The 24,586-nt window shown below is 39.5% G+C and overlaps 1 protein-coding gene across 5 annotated transcripts in view; it reads left to right on the top strand.

The window, feature by feature from the left end:
• Positions 1 to 23,998, top strand: part of SPART (spartin) — a 66,765-nt gene extending 42,767 nt beyond the window's left edge. For 3 of the 5 annotated variants that reach the window (XM_059684330.1, XM_059684329.1, XM_059684328.1), the window contains 5 exons: positions 5,322 to 5,516; positions 7,084 to 7,242; positions 7,324 to 7,414; positions 11,938 to 11,973; positions 21,468 to 23,998. In XM_059684330.1, coding sequence (XP_059540313.1) covers positions 5,322 to 5,516; positions 7,084 to 7,242; positions 7,324 to 7,414; positions 11,938 to 11,973; positions 21,468 to 21,741 — 755 coding nt within the window. In that variant the 3' untranslated portion in view covers positions 21,742 to 23,998. Of the gene's footprint in view, positions 1 to 5,321; positions 5,517 to 7,083; positions 7,243 to 7,323; positions 7,415 to 11,937; positions 11,981 to 21,467 lie in introns of all 5 variants that reach the window. The other 2 variants (XM_059684332.1, XM_059684331.1) reach the window with 2 other exon arrangements.
• Positions 23,999 to 24,586: the final 588 nt, after the last annotated feature.

Below are 24,586 nucleotides of genomic sequence, written 5' to 3'. Positions count from 1 at the left end.
GCCTTGATTGTTGTAGGTATCACTGGGAGGAATTGACCTCCAGGCCAATTGGCTGTGAGAATCAGCTGTGTCTAAGGTGGGAGAACTTCTGTGCTGAAGACACCCTTATGGGGCAAGACTTGCTTCAGTGGGGCTTTGGTGCTCACTGAGTCTGCCCCCTGAGTGTGTCCCTTATGGATCTGAGGAGTTGTAATCTTGATGGTCCCACTCTGACCGCTGGGTACACTGGCTCTTGGATCTAAGGAGGTATTAATTTAGCCTCTGCCTGATGCTATCCAGCAGGAGCTACGAAGAGATCTGCAAATTCCCCTTCCTTGTTTGGGGTTTGGAGGTGCTCAGATGAGGCCCAGCTGTGAAGCAATGCAAGCTGCTGTGGGGCCTTGGGCCTTCTTTTGGAAGTTCGGGGTCTCTCTGACCCAGCTGCAGTTTGTTAATTTTCAGATTGCAAAGGGCCAGGGCATTCATATGCAAAAGTCTCTGCCGCAGCTTGGGTGGGGCGGGGTCTCAGGGAATCAACAGAGAGGAGCAAGCAGCTATGGCTGATCCTCAGCCCTGTCCTAAGAGGCCCCGAATCTCAGTGTCCCGCTAATCGCTGCAAGCACCTCTGAGAGAAAGCCGCCCTCAAGTTCCACCTGCTGCCAGACAGTCCAGTTTCTTCCTGTATGAGTCTGGGTCCCCAGAGACTCACCCAGAACTGGAGTTCAGAGCAGTTGGGGGCTTGTGACTCCCTCCCGATTCAAAAAGACAGCTGCGTCCTCAGTTGCTAGCCCCTTTCCGCGCGCTCGAGCCTCTGTACCGCTTCACTTTACTTTTGCACCTCCTCTGAGTCTCAGTGTGCTTTTCTCTTTCCTTCTAGTTGTAGAATTTCCACTCAGCCAGCCTTCCTGTAGTTCTGGATGATGTCCGTTTTGTCTTTTAGTTGTATTTTTGAAGTTGTTGTGGGAGGCAGCAATTTCGGGTGTTTACCTATGCCGCCATCTTGGTTTCTCTCTCTCTTTCTTTAATTAGTTAACATTTGAGCTTTTCAACTGTAATAGCTCTCACATTTAGACCACCTACTTTAGTTTAAAAAAAACATTGCCAGTCACTCTTCAGTAGGACAAATTCATGACTCAATAATGGGATCTTCACCAATCATTTAAAAGACTATTGATACAGGTTTTCATTTTGTAGTAAAAATTCATTAAACTAATAAAGTTGTAGGAAATTGCCATTATGAAAAACCACCAAGCTAAAATAAGTGAAAAATAACCATTAGTTGGGAGTTAACAAATTATTTTGCCCAGTTTCAAAATGCTGCTTGAATCAAGAAAAAAATGAAGCCAATTATTAAAAATATAATTGTAACAGTTAAAATTGACGCTTGAAAGAGATTTTCAAAGAAGTTGTAAAGAAAAACCTTTACTCTTACTACCTTGCCCCTTACCTTTACAGGCTGCTAAGCTGTTATTTGGTCAGTATTCATATGTGCCTGTATCCACACTTATGTAGATAATTAAATTCAAAGGTTATTTTCTTAAGTTTTTTGAGTTTATACTGCTATAAGATTGTCCATTTACTATCACTGTGTAACAAATCATCCCACACCTAATCTCATGAAATGACAAACATTTTTTTTTATGCTTAGGAATTCTGTGGGCCAGGTATTCAAAAAGGTCACAGCAAGGATGGCTTATATCTGCTTCATGATGTTAGGGCATTAGCTAGGAAGACTCAGACTGACTAGTAACTCAATAACTGGGGGGCTGACATCATTTGAAGCTCCTTCACTCACACATCTGGCATCCAGTTTGGGAGAACTCAAAATCTAGGACTGCCAAATATAGTGCCTACACATGGCTTTTCCATGCAGCTTGACTTCAGCATGAAGGCCTTAAGCTGGTCTGGCTTCTCTGTGGTAGCTCAGAGTTTCAAGCATGAATGGTCCAGCAAGCAGGCAGAAGCTGCATTACCCTTTCTGACATTTTCTTGGAAATTTCCAACGTCACTCATTACAAGCAAATAACAAACCTGTCTAGGTTCAAGGGGATGTGACATAGATTCCACTTCTTAATGGGAAGAATGTCAAGATTATGTTGAAAGAAAATGTGGAATAAGAGACACTGTTTTGGGGCATCTTTAGAAAATACCACATACTGCAAAGTCTTAGGCCTCCCAGGTACTACACAGATTCTACAGGCTAGTTCTACTCAAGGAAGTGAAGCATCTTTAGAACCATCTAATCCTGGGGAGAGATCTCTTTAGAGCTTTCAGAAGAACTCTCAGTGTCTTCAGGCTTGTAACTCTTTTCTTTTTCATGCTATACCCTGAGGGCTAGAGATCTAGGAATACCACTAACAGTTGGTGACATTAAAACCATTTAAATGCCAATCAGAGTATATGTCTCTTATGTGCTTTTTAATAAGTAGATGAAATACCATTAGCTCACCAAATACTTAAGGCTCAAGTGACAAAGAGGTGCAGAAAATACTAAAGATTTACTCTAGGGAAAATTATCTGGTTTGTCAAGAGACTATTTCTACCTGACTCATGCAGATTCTGTACAAAGATGAGTAACCAAGTATCCAAATTGAGCTCAGTCATCATAGCCCAAGATTGATTCCTGTTCACTTGTCAAAGGATAAGTAAAATTAGTAAAATTTATAGTCTTGTTTTAAAAATGTAAAAGGTAAAAAAAGTTAAATAACTGCTTAAAATTTACCTGTGTAGAATATTGGCTTGAGAAGTCTAGACTTATGTTTTAAAAAGGCAGCTATCAAACATTTTAGATGGAGTAGAGTCTAGTAAGCTAATTTGGGAGGAGGTAGAGGATTGGTGATAATAGACTGATTTGAGTTACATCATTTTAAGTCATCTGCCAACCTCTCACTTACTCAGCAAACATTCATGGCTGGCTATATCTTAGCATTAACTGGGTGCATAGGATGCAAACATGGATAGAATAAATCTATATCTGGCATTATACATGCCATTTAAAAGCTCTTAATGGCTACTAATGAAATGCTATATTCCTTATCTTCTATTGCAATGTCTACAGTTTGAATGTATTTATCACCTCTGTTATGCTTTTCCATGGTGATGGCTTATTTATAATTTGCATCTAGTATTTCTCATTAGTCCCATGACTTTTCATTTATCTCATTTCCATTTTTTTTCTCATTCATTAATGGAATTCTTCCCTCATTTTTTATAGAGTTGCGTCGTAGTTGTTTAGTCTACTTGAGCTCTCCTTTGTTTCATTGTCACTTATTTTATGGTATTGTTGTATTGGAAATCAGTGAGCTAAACAAAGGACGCCTTAAAAAGTAAGCCGGAGTCTTTATTATGCCAGTGGTCTGAGGAGTTGCCTCTCAAAGTCTTGAGCCAAAAAAAACATGGAGGAAATTTTCCCTATATACTTCCCCATTGTCTTTGTCTCCCAAATATGGGATGGGACTTCCGGACCTTTCACAGGCTTTGAAAAAACCCTAGTGCTGGGATGGGGCAGTGAGACTATATCTCAAGGCCTGGCCTGGTGCTAGTGTTGCTAACTCCGTCTGGGGGTTGTATTGTTCATGGTTTATGGTCTTTCTAAAATGGGAGTAGTGCTTAAGTAAACAGGTCTTGCAAGACAGGACAATTAAGAGGGAGCAGTGACTAGAGTCAGACTGTAGGTCGATAGAATGTACATTAGATTACTGGCACAAACTCAGAAGGACAGGATGGAGTCAGTCCTTTCAAGGCCCATTTTTCAGTATCTCACTCTTCTTCTCTCAAGTTCACCTGGTTTTTACTTCTTAAAACTTCTCAACCTACAACTTAACTCTAGAAACACATTTTTTTTTTTTTTACTAGACATCTTCAATCCCTTTATTGTTATGGGAACTCATGGATGGAACCTGTTTGCCTGAGTTTGAGATCTGATCCTCTCCCAAGGGTAGGACACTGGTGGCAGGGTTAGAACTGAAAGTAGACATGTTTACTGAAACAGGAAAAGAAATATATCAGTTTTTCTAATCCGTTATATTTGGCATATTTTGTTGCTAGCGTTTTAAAATAGTTATGGTTTTCACATGATCACTGGATACTTGCTCACTCATAGGCTGAAGTAGTAAGAACCATGCAACAGACCTAGGCAGGACATAATTATTTTACATGTCTAATTTTAAAAACTAGATTCAGGGTATTACTAAAAAGGATATAGTTAAAATTATAAGCTCTCTCCAGGGCAGGGTAACACTTTCTGCCCCCTCTTAAGAGGAACCTTTCTCCTTGTGCATTTTTTCTTGCTTCTCCCATTTCCTTCCCACTTCTTCACCCACGTGCCCCTTGGGGGCCTATTCACTAAAGAAGTCTCTGCCATCCTGCTATCCCTCTGACAGTCTCTTTTATTCATGCTGCAAGAAGCCCAAGCAAAGCAAAGGACTAGAGCAGCCGTGGGCAAACTACGGCCCGCGGGCCGGATCCGGCCCGTTTGAAATAAATAAAACTAAAAAAAAAAAAAGACCGTACCCTTTTATGTAATGATGTTTACTTTGAATTTATATTAGTTCACACAAACACTCCACCCATGCTTTTGTTCCGGCCCTCCGGTCCAGTTTAAGAACCCATTGTGGCCCTCGAGTCAAAAAGTTTGCCCACCCCTGGACTAGAGCCTACTCTCATGAGAAATGGTTACACCAACTAGGCCTCTCAGTTTTCTTCTCTCTAGGTTTTTTCTTCTCATGCATTCCTTCAGTGATCTCATGTCTTTGTCATTTACGTTTATGTTGCAAGCTAAAATGTGCTAGGACTCAAAGGTTTGGGTTTAAGATTGAGCGAGCAACAGGGACCCCTGTCTTATGCCTTTAGACTAAAGCAAGCAAGCAAGAGTTCTGCTTAGTGTTTGAGATTTAGATTCTTTGGTTTCCAGTTAGCATTCTTTGTGTCTATTACCCTAAAGGACTCCATGGGGAGAACATGGTGCTTGGACTAAGGCAAAAAGAACAAGGATATCTGAGTCTTCTAGCCAAATACTATCTTAATGGCACCACTACCCCAAATTAGTCCCTAACAATAGTATATTGTGGTACACAGATACACCTATAAGCTGTAGTGGCAGCAAACAGTGGTACAGAATTCTTATTGAGTGGTATAAGTATTAAAGATGAATTTACTTAGAAAATGTGTATATTCCAGACAGAAAACTGTAAGTGCAAAAAGTTGGCTTGAAAATTTATGGCATGTTTGGAATCTGATATTTGAACTCCTTGGATTTTTTCCTGCTGATCAGTTAGTTATTAAAGGGTTTAAAGGTATAATCACCCTATAATATTATGCATTTTAAAATTATCTTTTAAAAGGTGCTTCCTGGGTAAGTTGGGGTTTAGTTAAAGGTGCTGAATTTACTGGCAAAGCAATCCAGAAAGGTGCTTCTAAACTCCGAGAACGGATTCAACCAGAAGAAAAACCGGCGGAAGTTAGTCCAGCTGTGACCAGGGGACTTCATATAGCAAAGCAGGCTACAGGAGGAGCAGCGAAAGTCAGTCAGTTCCTGGGTAAGCTGATTTTAGATGGCTTTACTTCTTTTCAGTTAAATGACAAATAATCTCTTAATTCAAGTTAATCTGAATGCTCAATTTAGTTTATCTTTAAGAGTAAAGAATTAGAACAAAGCAGTTTCATCTTTCAAGTCATAGTTGAATCTATAGACCAGCAACATCAACCTATCAGAGCCTTAACAATATTTCTGAAATTGACATACTGATTCAGAATCTGCATTTTTATGAGCTCCCTAGGTGATTTTTACTTGCGTATAAAAAGTTTGAGAAACACTGGTTAAAGGGTTGTTTTGATCATGTTAGAGAAGAGAGCATCTGTATCTTTGAAAAGGAATGGTCCTGAATATGTGTTTACTATCCTTGAATATGACACATTTTTTAAATAATATTTTTTATTGATTTTATTTTCTATTTTTAATATATATATATGTTTTTATTGATTCAGGGAGGAAGGGAGAGGGAGAGATAGAAGCATCAAGCATTGATCATCTGCCTCCTGCACAACCCCCACTGGGGATTGAGCCCGAAACCCAGGCATGTGCCCTGACCAGGAATCAAACCATGACCTGCTGGTTCATAGGTTGATGCTCAACCACTGAGCCACACTGGTTAGGCAAATATGACACATTCTTTTAAGGACTGTTCACTGCATGGTAGTTGAGGGTCAAGAGAAAGGGATATTTTGTTTGAATAAAGCTGATTTAGTGATTCTGGTGTCAGCCTTCTCAAGCAATATGCTTCTACCTACCCTTCTTTGACAGCTCTAAAGTTTGGTATTTTAAGATAGATAGCTTCTTAGAGATTATCTTTAAATTTTGTAAGATTATCTTTTTGTTATCTAGTTTTCTTTTGAATCAGATTTTGGTTTGTTTACTTTTATGTAGATTTAAATACTTTACTACTATTTCAGTGAGATATCTGTGGACATGGAGAAAAAATACAAATACCCTTAGCTGGAAAACCCGAAAGGTGGATCTACCATCTTGCATTGCAGCAATCAGATAGAAAAGGTAGATCCTTCTCTCTCTTTAAAAAAAAAAAAAAATATATATATATATATATATATATATATATATATATATATATATATATAATTTTTATTGATTTTAGAGAGGAAGGGAGAGAGAGATAGAAATATCAATGATGAGAGAGAATCATTGATCGGCTGCCTCCTGCATGCCGCCCACTGGGGATTGAGCCTGCAACCTAGGAATGTGCCCTTGACTAAAATGAAACCTGGGACCCTTCAGTCCTCAGGCCGATGCTCTATCCACTGAGCCACACCAGCTAGGACAGATCCTTCTCTTTTAAGCAAATTGCCAAAAAGAACATATATTTGAAGCAGGATTCAAAATATCAGTAGGCTCTGAAGACACATCCTTAAACCAAACAATAGACTTTGTTTAAAAAATAGCCAGCCTTGGTTCTTATCCTTAAACAGAAATGGTAACATGCAGTAAAACAACTTTAGATGCTTGTGTAAGAATTTTATTAAAGTAGAGTGGTAAAATCAAGGGAAGAATACATTATTTCAAAAGTTTTTGTTTTTTTTATGATTATGTAGTTGATGGAGTTTGCACTGTAGCAAATTGTGTTGGGAAGGAACTAGCTCCACATGTCAAGAAGCATGGAAGCAAACTTGTTCCAGAATCTCTTAAAAAAGACAGAAATGGGAAGTCTCCCCTGGATGGTGCTATGGTCGTGGCAGCAAGTAGTGTTCAAGGTAACATAAAGGCCAGAAATTTAAACTAGGAAAGTCTATTTGCTATAGGCTACTTTTACTTACTTTTAAATATATTTGCAGGATTTTCAACTGTCTGGCAGGGATTGGAATGTGCTGCTAAATGCATTGTTAACAATGTTTCAGCAGAAACAGTACAAACTGTCAGATACAAGTAAGTTGAATTTTATATTTTTAATTTGTATTTATTTATTTTTTTAGTATTTCTTACTGATTTCAGAGAGGAAGGAAGAGGGAGAAAGAAATATATAAACATCAGTGAGGAGAGAGCATCATTGATTGGCTGCTATCTGCATGTCCCACACCTGAGGATTGAGCCCATAACCCAGACATATGACCTGAGCAGGAATCAAATTGGGATCTCCTGTTTCTAGGTCAATGCTCAACCACTGAGCACACCAACCAGGCCAAATTTTAATGATTAAATCTCTTACAGCATTTGTAAAATCCAGCACAGTTAAAATGATTATGTAGTTATCTTTATTAAGTAGCTGAGACCTTTTTTTTACTTGTTATTTTTCTTAAGGAGAAGAATATTTTTAGCAAATAATAGAATTACTGTGATTTTTGCCTTACATTACTAATTGTTATAACTAGCTTTCCATCATTAATGCAAAAGAATAGATTATTTTTATAAAGCCTGGAGTTTTTGTATACCTTATTAACTGCATGTTCTTGATGGGTGATGTTTGTCTGTAGTTTTGATAGGAAAATTGAATTATAATTAAGCTATCGTGTCTTGTAAATATTAGCTCTTTATGTATATCTTATTTGAATCTACCACTATACATTTGTATTGGAATGGACAGATTGTATGTCTTCTATTACATATATTAACTAGGGACAAATTTGTGCACCTTGAAAGGAACTGTGAGTTGCAAGGCTGTGGTGGGCACGGGCAGGTTTTGGCCCATCCTCCATGCCCCCGTGGAGCCCCTCCCGCTGTGGCCCCTGGTCCCCTGTCTGCTGGCAGCCCTGCTTTCTCCACTGCCACTCCCACGCGCTAATGGTACTGGCCCCGCTTGCACCCACTGATGGCACGGAGCTATTGGGGCCGGCACCAGCAGTGGGTGCAAGCGGGGCTGGCGCCTACAGCGGGTGTGAGAGGCGGCTGCCGGCCCCGATCACCCCTCAGGAGCCAGTGGAGGTGGAGAAGCTGTGAGGGGCGATCGGGACCAACAGCCACCTCTTGCACCCACTGACGGTGCTGAGCGATCAGGGCTGGTGCCGAGCGTTGTTAGTGGGTACAAGTGGCGGCTCCGGTGCCGGCAGCGGGTGCAAGCGGGGCCAACGCTGGCAGCAGGTGCAAGCACCGGGCAGGACCGCGGTGCATGGGAGCAAAGAATTTTTAGTAACCACCAGAGGCTTGCCCTGATAACAGCGACCGGCGACCTTCCTTAGCCTGGTGCCCCCGCTCACCTGCTCCATCATCCCACCACAGCCAATGCCCACCATGTTCCCCGCTCTGCTGCTTGCTGCCAATGCACGCCATGTTCCATGTGCGCGCCCTCTGGTGGTCAGTGCACATCATAACGACTGGTTGTTTGGTTGGTTGGTTGTTCCGCCGTTTGGTCTATTTGCATATTAGCCTTTTATTATATAGGATGAATGGACAGAGAAGTTAATGATTTGCCCAAGCTCATCTGATTAGTGTTGTTATTAAAGATGAGACTTAAAACAGGATCTTCTGATTTTGCCTCTTTATTCTGTTTTTATAAGTACTAGAAGAATCAACTTCTAAAAATTTAATCTAGTATAAAGGACCTCAGTTGCTTTCTTAGTTTTGAATTAGTTTAGATCTTAATATTTAATGTTTTTTAAAGAAAAAAGTAATAATGGTGTTCTCAACTCTTAGCTACTTGTGTTAATTATCTACTCACTGACAACATTCGAATTCATACTTTTGTAACAGACATTGTGCTTAGTGCTTTTCATGTGTACTGTATTATTTAATCTTTCATGCTGTTATCTCCATTTTACAGATGAGGAAACCAAAGCATAGAGAGATTAAATACCTTGTTAAAAATTATACCCCCAGTAAGTAGTAGAGCTGGGATATAAGCCGGGTGACCTTTGTCATGCAGTGTCAGAGAATGCTTTTAGGGTACCATTTTCCTTGGTGGGACTTCTGTGTAAGTTTAGTATTTAGAATTATTTTTCACCACTGCCTAGCATGTATTTATTTTTGTTTATTTATATATATTTTTGCTTGTTTGTTAATCCTTACCTGAGGACATTTTTCCATTGATTTTTAGCAAGAGTGGAAGGGAGGGGGAGAGAAAGAGAAACATCAATGTGACAGACACATTGATGGTTGCCTCCCGCACATGGCTGGGGGATCGAGCCTGCAACCAAGGTACATGCCCTTGAATGGAATCGAACTCATGACCCTTCAGTCTGCAGACCGATGCTCTATCCACTGACCCAAACTGACTAAGATGCCTAGCATGTATTTAGATTCCTTCCCACCACAGTACATTACCACTAGCTTAGGAAATACTAACTTAATTTCCTAACTTGATTTGATTTATTCATTCTGAGACATGCATACCTTTGAAATAAAGCAAGTTGATACATCATCTTGGACTGTCAATTTTATCAAAAGATTAGAAAAGAAAATACAGAGCAGATCTGAGAATCTTTAGATGGAAATGTAAAACCCAAGCCTCCCTGCTTACTTCTTGCTACTCTTAGCATTGACTTTTGACTAATACTCTTTGTGTTGTGCCTCTAAGGTTACTTTGATGGATCAGCTATAATTAGAAAATAGTTTCTTCTTTGGTTGCAAGAGCATGAGAAGGTCAGAAGTTCTTTTAGGCCCAAAGTGAATTATTTTTAGACTAGAGGCCCAGGGAATGAATTTGTGCACAGGTGGCATCTGGCCAGCCCACCCTGATCAGGACTGATTGGGCTGGGCCAGCTGGGGGGAGGGGCCATGGGCAGTTGGCTGGCTGACCCCATCCCGAATTGGGGAGGGATCACGGGCAGTTGGTGGGCTGTCCCCACCCCCTGGTCAAACTCCTGGTTGAACTTCAGGTCGAACTCAAGGTGGAGGGGACAATTTACATATTAGCCTTTTATTATATAGGATTAACAGTGTCATTTGATTGGCTTTGTCCATTTCCTAGTTTAATAGAAATAATTGCTTACCTAAGTACCATTAAGTAGAGCCTTCTTAAAGCTTTGAGATTCTCATAACTAAGGAAGTATAGGTTTTGGTATAGATTTTGTATTTTTGGTCCTTAAGTGAGGAGAACTTAATACGATGAATAAGATATTTAGCAGTGGTTCTGAACTAATTTATTTCTGTTATGGTGTGTATTGCTATTCTTTTTATCCTTTTCCTCCAAAGATTCATGGAGTGAAAAAAAGTAGGTAAGTAGGCATATAGTTAGATAAGTTTTTATTTTTAACTATAAGCGTACTTTAATCTTAGCAGTAAAAGGTGAAAGATTTATACGATCTGAAGATAAACCAGAGTAGTGATTTAAATAGAAACTTGGAAAGATGGGAGGGGAAATGGGGAATAAAGAGTTTTATCCAAGAAATACTGTTTTATCACTCAATAATCTGGCCCAAAAGTAGGCATTTGTTTTTTTAAAATATATTTTTACTGATTTCAGAGAGGAAGGGAGATGGCAGAGGGAGAAACATCAATAATGAGAGAGAACCAATGATCAGCTGCCTCCTGCATGCCCCATACTGGGGATCAAGCCCACAACCCAGGTATATTGAACCAGGAATTGAACCAAGACCTCCTGGTTCATGAATTAATGCTCAATCACTGAGCCACGCTGTATGGGTGAAATTTTCTTTTAAGCGAAGAAACTGCAAATATTAAATCAGGTATTTATCACTGAAGAATTGGAAGAACCAATTGTTCTCTCATTTAATTCTGTTCTCATTTATTTATGTAAATTGATATTTATTAGCATGTATGAATGTAAATGTAATTTATTTACATTTATGAATTTTCATTTATTTACACTATGAAAAAGTATTTGATAGAGTGAGCATCTCTGTTTTTGTACTCTAATCCAACTGATAATAGTATAAAAAAGAAACTTTGTATTCTATTACCTATGATAAATTACTCTCCCAGTAATTATTTTTTTAAAAAATATATTTTATTGATTTTTTACAGAGAGGAAGGGAGAGAGATAGAGAGTTAGAAACATAGATGAGAGAGAAATATCGATCAGCTGCCTCATGCACACCTCCTACTGGGGATGTGCCCGCAACCAAGGTACATGCCCGTGACTGGAACCGAACCTGGGACCCTCCAGTCCGCAGGCCAATGCTCTATCCACTGAGGCAAACCAGTCAGGGCTCCCAGTAATTATTTTAAATTTTCCTTAATTCTATTCCTTATACTTATAAGAAAAACAAATGTCTTATATTAATTTTCTTAATCTGATTTTTGGTGGTATAAGCCAATACAGAGGATTATCTATTTTGTTTAGACACATTTAGAAGTAGATTGTGTTAAGAGAAGTATATTTTCTGTCTTTTATGCTTTTGATTATGATTCAGGACCATGTTCATTGATTATGAATGGTTTGTTTACCTGAGGATCTATATAGTTAATTATACTCTTACAATTTGTAGGTAAATGTATAGGAACTATTAAGATTATTTATTTTTGTCAATTACATTAATACTTTTGTCTTATTTTAGATTTAGGAACCTGAAGACCTGCAGGAACAATGAAAAGCAATAAGTAATTTCAAAACTGCTATACTTAATTTCAGTATAGTATCTAATACATAATTCATCACTGTTCTACATAGCTTCTGAATTCACGTTAGCACCTTTTCCCCCACTTTAAATTGTTTAGAGGAAAATAATTTAAGTAAGTTATATATTTTGTCATAGAACACACATTTGTGAAGAATTAGCTTAGCAAAAATATTTTACTGTAAGGAATTAATTACTCTTTTAAGGTATAATGTTTTGTTAGTTTAGTAAATTTTAATTAAAATTCCCCTTAAATTTGCACTTGGTAAAGGTGCAAATATAAATCTCTTGCGGGTAACTCTTTTGGCAGATGTCATATTATCCAAAACTAGTTGTATCCTATATAATAAAAGCCTAATATGCTAAGTGTCCGGTCTTATGGTGACTGGTCGACTGTTCAACCAATCAAAGTGTAATATGCTAATGATATGCTAAGGCCGCTCAGCTGCTCACTATAACATGCACTGACCACCAGGGGGCAGATGCTCCAACCGATATGTTAGCTTGCTGCTGGGGTCTGGCCAATCAGGACTGGGCAAGATGGGGCAGACATGTCTTCGAGCCCTCTCACAGTCCCTCCCTGGCCTGATTGTGCACTGGTGGGGAGCCTAGTCCTGGCCTGCGCCCTCTGGCAATCCGGGACCCTTCAGGGGATGTCGGAACTCCAGTTTCAGCCTGATCCCATGGGCCACTCCTCTCGTGAGGGTGCCAGCACAGGGCTCATGCAGCTGGGGCACCACAAGCCTCTCCCAATTGGAACTGATTGGGTGCGAGCCTGCAGCAGGCTCAGTGGGACTGGGATGAGTGGGAGCGGCAAGTAGGAGCTGCAGGCAGCGTTGGACTGTGGGTTTTGGCCCGATCCCTGCAGGCCACCTAGAGGGGCCCCACCCATACATGAATTCATGCACCAGGCCTCTAGTATAATATATACTCAGGAGTTATATAGGAGCAGTCTTCTCTTTCCTATTGGTAACTATACAAATATATAAACACCGTCATTATATCCTTTACTTATTTTTTCTTGTTTTCTAAATACTCTCAGTTCCTTTAATAATTTCATACACAGTATGATTTCCAGACCATTTATTCATGAGCATTCTTTTCAAAATATGGAATCCAGAATTGAATCTAATATTCCAGATTGAATACAGTTGGATTTGCCACCCTTGTTTTGGTCATATTTGGCATTTGATAAATGAAGCACACAAGACAAAGAATATATGTTTTTAGTAGCTATTTATTGACCCATATCAAAGTTGATATTTTTTTTAAATGATCCTTTTATTTAAAATCTAAATCTTCATCTTATTTTTTGGACGCTTGATATTTGTACCTAAAATTAAGAACTTCATATTTACACTTGCTTAATTCCACTTTGTTAATTTTGACTCCTTATTAAGTCTGTTCTTCATTTTGGCTTCAGGTTTTGATGTGTGTCTGTCATATTAACCTTCATTTTGTGTTATCTGTAGATTTGAAAGACATATCTTTTTTACGTCTTAGATTTCCCCCTCACAACTTTTCATGGATAAGATAATCACATGCTTACTATAACCTCTCCTCCTGATTGATTTTCTCCATTTAATGCTTTCTAAGATTGGTGTTTACAAATCTCCTAACAGTATATTCTCATGTCACTCACCTTTCAATTTTGTCTTACCAAACTACTTCTCAGCGTTGTTGTCTTCCACACTCATTCATTAAGTATGGGTTCTAAGGTTTACTCTATGCTCTATCCTTTATACTTTTCCTGGATATCATCTATACATATGACTATCGTTACCACCTTTATGCCAGCAACTCTCAATTCTGTTCCTTATTAACTTTTCTCTTAATCTTCAGGCTTATATGTCCCAACTAAATAACCACTACAGCCATTCAGTCACCAGAACCTTTTGTTGTTGCTTTTTGTATTCATCCCTTTTCCTCCAGCCTCATTACCACTACCTTAGAATATATCTCATCCAGTTCACAGCTTGTTTCCTTTTCCTTAAATCCTTACAATTCACAACGTAACCTGAGTTATATTTTTTAAAACCTAAGTTTGCATGCCATTCCCACTGATTTCAAGATAAAGTTTAAATTCTTCAGCTTCACCTACAAGGTTCTTCATAAGTTGGCCACAACCCACCTGCCATTAGTCTGTTTGGTGAATAGCCTAGTAAGAAGCTATTTCTTTTTTAATTATTTGAGGTTGTTAATATTTCTGAGAATAATTTTGAAGTTTGTATGACTGAAATTTTGTTATAATTAGTGAAATTTACAATTACTGCCAATGTGCTCTCTGTAGACATTACTGAATGCACTGGAAAAAGTTCAGAAAAATCTCGTTATAAATTGAATCCCATTGACTTATTTAGAGCATATTTTAAATTCATTTTTTATTGTTCTTCAGTTGGTATGGTACGGATACTCCATATATAAAATCTATTTTAAAAGCTCTAATTAAAATTAACTTTTTAAAAAGTAACATTTCAAAAATAAGCTTTATCTTTTTGTTAGAGATAGGCTTTCTAGGAGTTTTTAGCATTGTCGTTTGCATCTAAATGAAGAAAAGCATTGAACAGTTATTTATCAAGGAAGAGAAGAATAGATACCTGCCAGCAATACTGGTTCTAAGGCTTATTGGGAAACAGAGGTGATAGGTGAGGATGTATTTAAAAAAATAAATAAACATAACTGCTGAGATACTTTACAAGGCCTTTAAAAATAATTAAATATTTAGTACTATGGAAATTTTAAAGTACAAATCCCATTTATGAGATAAAGAAGATGAAATTTATGAAGTGTATAAAGGTCAAGACTTAACTAAGGTCATATGGTTAGTTGTTATTAGAATCTAGTTTTCTGACTCTTAGTTTGGCACTTTTTTCCAAATTAACAGGAATTTAGAGGTGTTAAACTAATTGGATAGAATAGGGAACATTCCAAATATTCAAAAGTGAAAGTTTAAGTTACCATGTCACTTCATTGTAGCTCACAGTCATGGAGAGATCTGCCATAAGAGAAAGCTGCTTAACCAAGAGTTGTTGTGGTCACTCTTCTATTGCTAAAACTGCCACTGCCCCTTTGTTCTCATTCAGCCTTAGTCATTGCCATGTGATGTTAGTATTGTGACTGGGGCTTGGTTGACAATGAGAATGCTCATGTGTTCTGCAACATCAGCAAATCCTGTGGAATACTCTGGGGTTGCAAAGCAACAGGGACTGGCAGAAAGCATTTCAAGAAGCTTTTCTGTAGTCCGGTATCTAGGGAGAAAGCCCTAATCAAGACTGTTATAGATGTAAAGTTTGACAGATCATAGGTTCTGCTAAAGTTAACATTAGGCAAAGGACAAAATAAAATCATTCAGGAGCATAGATTACTTCACTTTTCTAGACCTGAGGTTGAAACAAGCATGAACAAGCCAGTAGGATCACAAAGCACCTGTTCTAGGCCAGGCTAATAGTAATAGAGGATTTGTTAGTTCAAAGGACAGATCTGGCGTTAGTATAAAATGTCCAGATGCAGGTCACAAAGCACTTCAGTATGTTGTGGAGAAAATTACATAATTTTGCCTTTTTATTGTTATTTCTTGTTTAACCAATCCTTTAGTTGGGGAAACGCATAAATAAGAAAGGCTTTAAGAGTCTGGTATTTAAAAAAAGGTAAATGGTAAAACAAAACAGGGTAAGTTTTCGTATCTTTGTATAGGATCTCATAATATTTTCTCATAGAAATGGTTTTAACAGATACTCATTATTGCAGTAATAACTACATTTGTATAGTAGTGCTTTATAATTTCCAAGCACTTTGCTATACATTTAATACTCAAGAAACTCTATGATATGGGTAGGGCAGGAAGTGCTCATTGCATTCATTTAACAAATATTGAATGTCAGATGCTGTTCTAAGTACTTAGGATACATTAATGAAAAAAGTAGAGTCTCTTTTTTAGTGGGGTTTATACTCTAGTAAGATAATAAGCAAAACAAAAACAATGGGCATGAGAAGACAGAACCTACACAGAACCTAGAGACAGAAGAACTTCACTGGAGAGAACATGGCAAAAGATCCTGGACAGAAACTGGCAACAGAACCTAGAGACAGAACCTAGCGAGAGAACATGGCAAAAGATCCTGGACAGAAACTGGCCACAGAACCTAGAGACAGAACCTAGCAAGAGAACCTGGCTGAAGAACCTAGAGACAGAACCTGGCTACAGAACCTGGATAAAACATGGCAAGAGAACCTGACTAGAACCTGGTGACTGAACCTGGCTGGAGAACCTAGACAGAACCTGGCTGGAGAATCTAGTGAGGGAACATGGCTACAGAACCTCGCTGGAGAACCTAGCAAGAGAACATGGACACAGAACCTGGCTGGAGATCCTAACCAGAACTTGGCTGGAGATCCTGGCTAGAGATCCTGGCTAGGCTGCTGATCAACTGAACGCAGTCTCCGTATCATTCCTTCTTCGCCGACTCCATCCACACCTTTGGGGACCCCTGGACCTGCTGGGGCAGGACCCCAGCATGGGAGGAGGGGAGGATTATTTATGGTGGATTCCAAGAAAGATTTCTAAATTGAGTAGACATTTGAATGAGAAAAGGAACTAGTTTTGTAAATAAAAGAGTAGCAGAGTAAACAAATGAATAGGAAAACAGATGCAAAAGACCTGGCTTATTGTAAAAAACATAAAAACCTTGTGAGGCCTTGTTGAAAAGTTTGGATTTTATACTACTTTATGCTGGTGACTAACTGACACAGGCTAGAAGGACAGGAGAGAAAGGTTCGTGCAATTTTCAACAGAGATGGGAAACCATCTCTGGATGAGAACTGTGCTGGCCATATATGAGCCTCATGGACATATTTGCTATATGTGTGTGTCAAGAGTTAATGATGGCTATTCATTCGCCTAAAGGATTAATTCACTGTCTGCCTCTTTCATAAACTGTTTCAGATTACCTAGGTAAAAATAATTTTCACATGTATACAAATACTGGAATGTCATAGATCTGCATTTGTACTTTTCTTATTGCTGTCTTTTTCCATTGTGTTTTGAAATTATTGGATATACATTAATTATGCTTCATTAATTTGTCAGTTCCTTGAGAGTTTACATCTTATTCATTTTATGAGTTCAATGTTTACTTTGTGAATAAATATCTATAATAATAAAAGTGTAATATGCTAATTAGACCAGAAAAAAAAACACGATGGGCATAAGTGAATTCTATAATATGTAGCAGATGCTAAGTTATAAAAGAACAAAGAGCAGTTTAAGGGGGTGATTGGCTGGCAGTGGGGTGGGGCATGTGGGATAAGGTGATTTTTAAATACGTTTAAAATTGATACTGAGAAGATAATAGCTGACTTGAAGGTGCGGCCATTAGCCATGTTGAATACCTGGGATGAGTGTAGGCTCGGCAAATACCAGCCAGTACATAAGTCCTAAGGTGGCACATGTGTGCTTGGTAGATTGAAAGAACAGCAGAAAGGCCAGTGAGTTGCAGTGGAGTGGAGTGAGGGAGAGACAGTATTGTAGAATCTCTGGTTAAAGACAAACTCAGGGAGAACCAAGATGGCGGCGTAAGGTACAGACCTGTGCATGCTGTCTCCCACAACAACATCGAGACTACCAACTATAAAAGAAACAGCTGTCATTCAGAACCATGAGAAAGCTGGCCCAGTGGAAGCTCTACAACTGGAAGGAAAGAAAGAAGAGCATTGAGACTGAGTAGGTTGTGCAGAGGCTCCAAGAACGGAGGTATGGAGTCGCGCACCAGGCGGGCTGCAACTGGATGCGCGGTTTTTTTCAATTGGAAGGGGCTGCAGACTCTGGAGTCCACTGAGCTTGTTTGGGGCAGGATTCTGAGGTCCCAGGCCCCTACTGGGAGAGGCGGGACAGCTTTGCAATGGGCTGGAGAGCGAGAGTGGCTGTCTTGAGGAGCTGCCCAACAGCGCTCAGCGACACAAGGATGTGGAGTCTTGGAGAGGCGAGGAGTTGCGGAGACGCCATTGCCCTCTGCTCCGCCCTGGTGATTTGCCAAGAACAGAGGTGCGGAGTCATGCGCCAGGCGGGCTGCAACTGGATGCGTAGTTTTTTTCAATCGGAAGGGGCTGCAGACTCTCAAATCCACTGAGCTTGTTTGGGGCGGGATCCTGAGGTCCCAGACCCCTACGGGGAGAGGCGGGACGGCCTTGCAACGGGCCGGAGAGCGAGAGTGGCTGTCTCGCAGAGCTGCTCGCCGGCACTTGGGGACGTGAGATGCGGAGTTGCAGAGACACCATTGCCCCTTGCTCCGCCCTGGTGATTCCCGGGGACCCCGCCCTACTCAATTTACATCCCCACCCAAGTTGTGCCAGTGGCACAAAGGGAACCACCGGCGCTTTTGCAGCCCAGCCCAGCAGAATTCAGATTTCAACTCCTCGCATACATAAGGGACACACTCAAGAAGCAGAATCAGGTTCGGAGGAAGCCAGAGCCAGACCCGCTGGGCCGGCGACGTGGAACCGCTGTACCAGTAAACGCACAGGCAGGTCCACCAGATCCAGTCTCACATGGGACGCTGGGAGACGGCAGACAGGCAGTCTGTGCACTTGGTAGAAAACAAAATCCAAGCTAGCATACCAGGTATTCAGCCACCAGGAACGCCTGGAGATTTTGTCCAGCAAGGAGCTGCCCAACAAAGGACATAATGCCAAACTTCGTGTTGCTAAGATGGCCCCCGTGAGGCCGAGAGGGCTCCCGTGAGGCCGAGATGGCCCCGGTGAGGCCACGATGGCCCCAGTGAGGCTGAGACGGCCCCGGTGAGGTTGAATTGACCCCGGTGAGGCCGAGATGGTCCTGGTGAGGCTGGGATGGCCCCTGTGAGACTGAGACGGCCCCTGGGAAGCTGAGAAAAATACCACATGAACTCACTCATTTATGGATAATAAGGACCATTATAGACTGATGAACAAAAATGGATACAGAGGCAGAGCAGCATTGAGCAGACTGTCAAACTACAGTGGGAAGCCTAAGGAGGGTTGGGGCGGGGGTAGGAGATCAACCGAAGGACTTGTATGCATGCATATGAGAATAACCAATGGACACAAGACACTGGGGGGTGGGGGAGGCCGGGGGAATGTCAAGGGGAGGGGAAAGGAGACGTGTAATACTCTTTGTAATACTTTAAGAAATAAAAAATTAAAATTAAAATTAAAAAAATATAAAAATAAAGACAAACTCAGATTCTGATAGTTTAAAAGACTTAACCAGTCTTGCCAGACTGGTGTAGCTCAGTGGTTGAGCATCGACCCACAAACCAGGAGGTCATGGTTCAATTACCGTTTAGGGCACATGCCTGGGTTGCCACCTCAATCACTAGTAGGGGGCATGCAGGAGGCAGCAAATCAATGATTCTGATCATTGATGTTTCTATCCCTCTCTCTGAAATCAATTAAAAATAAATAAATGTCTTAACCAATCTAGTTAAGGTAGAACTCAAAACATTTATCATGACTCCAGAGTCTTTATGTCCTGCAGTTGCTTCAGTGGAAATTCTCTTATATTTCCAGAAGGGACAGATTAAAAAAAACAAAACAAAAAAAAAAACAGGAAATCATGACAAATGAACAGTCTTTATTATAATTCATACTAGAGGCCCGTTGCATGAAGATTCGTGCAATAGGCCTTCCTTCCCCTGGCTGCCAGCACCAGTTTTCCTCCAGCACCTGGGACCCAGGCCTTTGGTCCGGCCGCAGCGGCGAGGCTTGGCTTCTCCACTCAGGCCGTAGCAGCAAGGCTTGGCTTCTCTGCTCCGGCTGCAGCGAGGCTTGGCTTCTTTGCTCCAGCTGCAGTGGAGAAGCCAAGTCTTCAGTCTTTAGTCGTCTTCAGTCTTTGCTCCATGCCTGCATATGCAAATTAACCGCCATCTTTGTTGGGTTAATTTGCATACTCATCCTGATTGGCTGGTAGGCGTAGCAGAGTAACACCAATTTGCATGTTTCTCTTTTATTAGTGTAGACTAGTGTCCCGGTGCACAGATTTGTGCACATTGAAAGAAAATTAATTGGTAGAAATTCTCTATAATAGAAGTGTCAACCAAATTCACAATCAACAATGACACATCGAAACACACGTGCAGTTGGCGCCAGTGAGAGTCTTATATGTATCGCGCATGCGCAAGTCAGCTTGGCCTTTTATATATATAGAATAAACTTGCTTAATTAGACCTGCTTTCTGATTTAGCTAAACTTTTTCCAGCCCAGTGAAGCACCCCAACTTCTCTTTCAGGTAATTGTCAGCAACACAGCAGTAAATATCAACATGAAACAGATTATAGTAAATCATGCAGGGAGAACAAAGGGTAAAATATTTAACTGTAGCAGTGTTTGACTATATTTTACACAGTGAGAAAACCTGAAGTCATTTTCAAGTTCCACCATTTCTTCTTTTCAGTCAGGTCAAGTTTCTAAACTTTCTAAATCTCCGTTTTCTGGCTAATGAAAAGAAAATAGGACTGAGTCTCCTATCTACCTACTCCAGGACTTCTGTGAAGTTCAAATGCAATGAGGCACGTGAAAACGCTTCACGGACATTTGGTTAAACTTTAAAATGTTTGCACCTGGCTATAAAGCAAGTCGGGTTTCTGGGCTGAAGAAACCCCAAGGAGGCTAGTTGCTAGGGAGAGGAAGCCGGGCATTGCTACGTGATGTCATTACCCGGTACCCACAGCGACCATTTCCAGGCTGGGCTAGTCCATGGGCTGCATTTTGCACCATGGGGTCTTGGCAGCGTTGGCTGCGATTTGGTAGGGTGTCGCTCTGGGGTGGTGGCGGGGCCTGTGTCCCACTTGAGGGAAGCCGAGTGTTGGTTTGTCAGCACCAGGTCCGTGGTGCTGTTTATTTTTAAATGTTCAGTGTGCGTCATGGCAGCTCCTGCATTGAGCGTCTGTCCCCTGATGGTTAGGGCGCGTCATAGCTACTGGTCAGACGGACACTTAGCCTTTTATATATAGAGATCTTATTCTTCAACATAAACAATCTTTTTTAAAAATCTTTTTAAAAATTTTTTTTATTGATATCAGAGAGGAAGGGAGAGAGAGAAACATCAATGATGAGAATCATTGATTGGCTGCCTCCTGCACGCTCCTCCACTGGGGATGGAGCCCGCAACCCGGGCATGTGCCCTTGACCAGAATAGAACCTGGGACCCTTCAGGCCAACGCTCTATCCATTCAGCCAAACCAGCTAGGGCATAAACAATATTACATTAATTTCAGCTAACCTAGAATTTGTTTTCATGCACAATTTTTGCTAAAGGAGAAAATACAGCCTTAGTACAGTGTGATTTTATTCTTTTCCTATGTTTTAAGTTATTAATTAAATTGAAACCTAACCTTTGATTTTGCTTTCAGGGATAACATGCTAATCGTGTGACTATTCAGAAGACTTTAATTTTTATTTATAATTGCATTGTACTTTCTCTAATCTTTCTTTTAAAGATATGGACATACTGCAGGAGAAGCTACACATGATGCAGTAGATTCTGCCATCAATGTTGGTGTAACTGCCTATAATATTGACAACATTGGCATCAAAGCGATGGTAAAGAAAACTGCTAAACAAACTGGACATACAATCCTTGAGGACTATAAAATAGTTGATAATTCAAAGGGGGGAAATCAAGCAGGGGGAGCAAATGTAAACATGAAGGGGGAGAAGGATGACCAGACAGAGGAACTGGAGAAGAATGAAGCAAAGAAGAAAGATAAATGATGGATATGCTATGATTCACCTATACCAAAGCCTTACAAGATGAATGCAATTGTGTGAAATTCCCCATGGATTAACCAGTAGTTTTTAAATGTATTCATTTCTACAGAGTGAGTGTTTAATAAGTTTTATGGCATGTATTCTACTTATAAAGAAAATAATTGGTATTCTTTCATCTGGCCTTTAGAAATATAGTTATATTCTATTATAGTTATAGTTTATTTTTTTCTAAATGTGGCTAACATATTTTTGCAGTTAAAACTAATAATACATGTGCCCTCATTAAACCTAATGTTAAACTGTTTTTGTATTTGCTATCTTTCAGAAAGCAAAGTAGGATATTATTATATACTTACATAAAATTTGGCATTTAGTATAGTAACCTTAATTTTATTTGTACTGGGAAGGAATGACTTAAAATATTGTTTTCTCTTTTTGCACTAATTGTGTGTTTTTTTTTAGGTATTTGTCAGTATTTCCAGTATATAAGCTAAACAAAAACTATATTTCTAAACTAAAATAGTTCTCAGATAACATTTAAAAAGACTTTTTCAAAATAGGGAATAGACCAATGAAAAACAAAATAAGGTTTATGAAATTATTTAGTAGCTTACTCTTCATTAGGAAATGAGATGGTCTTTTAGACTTAAAATGAATACAGAGAGATTAATAAGTCTTCTGGATTTCAACTTGTATTGACCTAGTAAGAACCTGGGAAATTTTGGGGTATGATTAGTATTGCATTAAAATTTGCAGTGATTGTTAATCAGCTTAATTGGACAAAAAAATTATTTAAGAAATCATTTTGCCATATCTATTTCTTTTAAGTTTTTCCAAAAGGCTAAACTTTTGTGAAAACAAATATAAACAGTATTGAGTTTATGGATGATAAATATATTTTTATTTTGGAATTCAGTCATTGGAATTTTATATATTAAAAAGCCAATATTATTAGAAAATGTTTTCATAATTAATGTAATGAATGGGAAGACGTTAGGCTTAATCTGTGGTGAGTGGGCATCACAGTTTCTACTTTGGCAGAAGACAGGATATTCACAGACCTATAAACTACAGATATGTAGGTAAATATCTAATTGCATTTTATTTTTGTTTATTGATTTTGAAAGATTGCTGTTGGTTTTTATAGCTATCAGCCATTCTAATATTTTTTAAACCTCTAATGGCTACTTAATTTATTAGACTTTATTTGAAACTGTCTAAATAATGCACTTTTTGAATAAACTGTCCCTAAATTACTTGGTCTTAAATATATTCATTGGTTTGTATTTTTGGAACACATAGAATTGGTGGAGTCTTTCCCTAAGGCCGAGGATTCTGTACTAGTTAAAATGGAAATAAAATTGAATTGGTAAATAGCTTTCAGTCAGTCTCTGCCTTGTTTAAGAAATGGAATGACAAATAGTGGAGCTTAAAGTTTAAAAAGTAACCTTAGACCAGAGAGGTCAGCAAAATTGGATTTGTCAGCAGGTATCTAGATGATTGTTTTACTTCATTACTGTTAAATTGATTGTGGGTTGTCTTTTCAGAGTAACAGCTAGACAAAATTTGGATAAGCACAGCTTCTATATTAGAGCTCAAAAGAATATATATGCATATAAATATAATGAAAAAGGGGCCACATACTAAACCTGGCAAGCCCAGGAGCGGCTTACATGGTGAGTATTATAAACTCAGAGACAGAAAGTAACCACAGAGGATGGTCTGAACATAAAAATTCTTAACTAAAAGCAAGTCATGGTGGAGAGTCATGTCCTAGGCAAGTATCTTCCTTGACAAAGGTCAGTCTTCACCTTCACTGAGCCTGTCTATTGTCTTTTTGCATCTAGAATAACATACCTTTGGAATGGCAGAGTAATCCCCTATATTCTAGATCCCTCAGGGCACAGTTGCCCACCATAACCTGAGACCACAGAACCCCTCATTGTTATCTTCTACCCCGAATACCATCTATGTGCTGTAAATGTGAATTGTTATCTACCCACCAATGTAAAAGAAGTATGTCTTTCTCCATTTTACTTTTCATCCAGTCCCAACGATTTCCTTGCTTTGCTTTCTCCTGCCTCCCTAATCTACCACCAGCGGATTTCATGTAACCCCTCTTAATGTCTTCTCCTTGTATTCTGATGCATTAAATAAGCAGTAAAATTGCCATTCTCCAGAGCATTTTCTCAATCCATTGAGATTTTTTTTTCCTGCAATTGTCATCAGTTGGCTCAAATAAACTCAAAATTTATCTATAGGTTTGGATGTTTCTTTTGTACACATACATACACACACACACACACACACGGATGTTTCTTTTGTACACACACACACACACAAACACACACACACACAAACATACACACACACTCACTCACACATTGATTTACTATAACACCCAGTAATTATGGAGGCTGAGAAATCCGAAAGATATACAGTCAGTGAGCTGAAGAGCCAGGTGAGCTGATATGTTTGTTCCAGTCCAAGTCTGAAGTCCTGAGAACCAGAAGAGACGATGGTGTCAGTTCCATTTTGAAAGCAGGCTAGAGACCCAAGAAGAACCCCTTGCAGACTGAGTCCCAAGGCTGAAAACTAACATTATAGCTAAAGCAGTAAAGCAGAAGTTCACTCTTATTCAGACTTTTTGTTCTATTCAGATCCTTGATTGAGGGCCACCCATCTTAGGGAGAGCAATCTGCTTTACATAGTCTACTGATCAAAATTGAATGTTAATTTCCTCCAGACACACCCAGAGTAATATTTGGCCAAATGTCTGGGCACCTTGTGGCCCAGTCCAGCTGATCAAATTAACCATCACAGCTTCTTAGCCCAGCTTTCATTGCCC

Source organism: Myotis daubentonii, chromosome 2, assembly GCF_963259705.1.
Source record: "Myotis daubentonii chromosome 2, mMyoDau2.1, whole genome shotgun sequence".
Classification (NCBI taxonomy): domain Eukaryota; kingdom Metazoa; phylum Chordata; class Mammalia; order Chiroptera; family Vespertilionidae; genus Myotis; species Myotis daubentonii.
The sequence above is the reverse complement of the archived record's forward strand: the minus strand, read 5'-3'. Positions and strand labels throughout refer to the sequence as shown.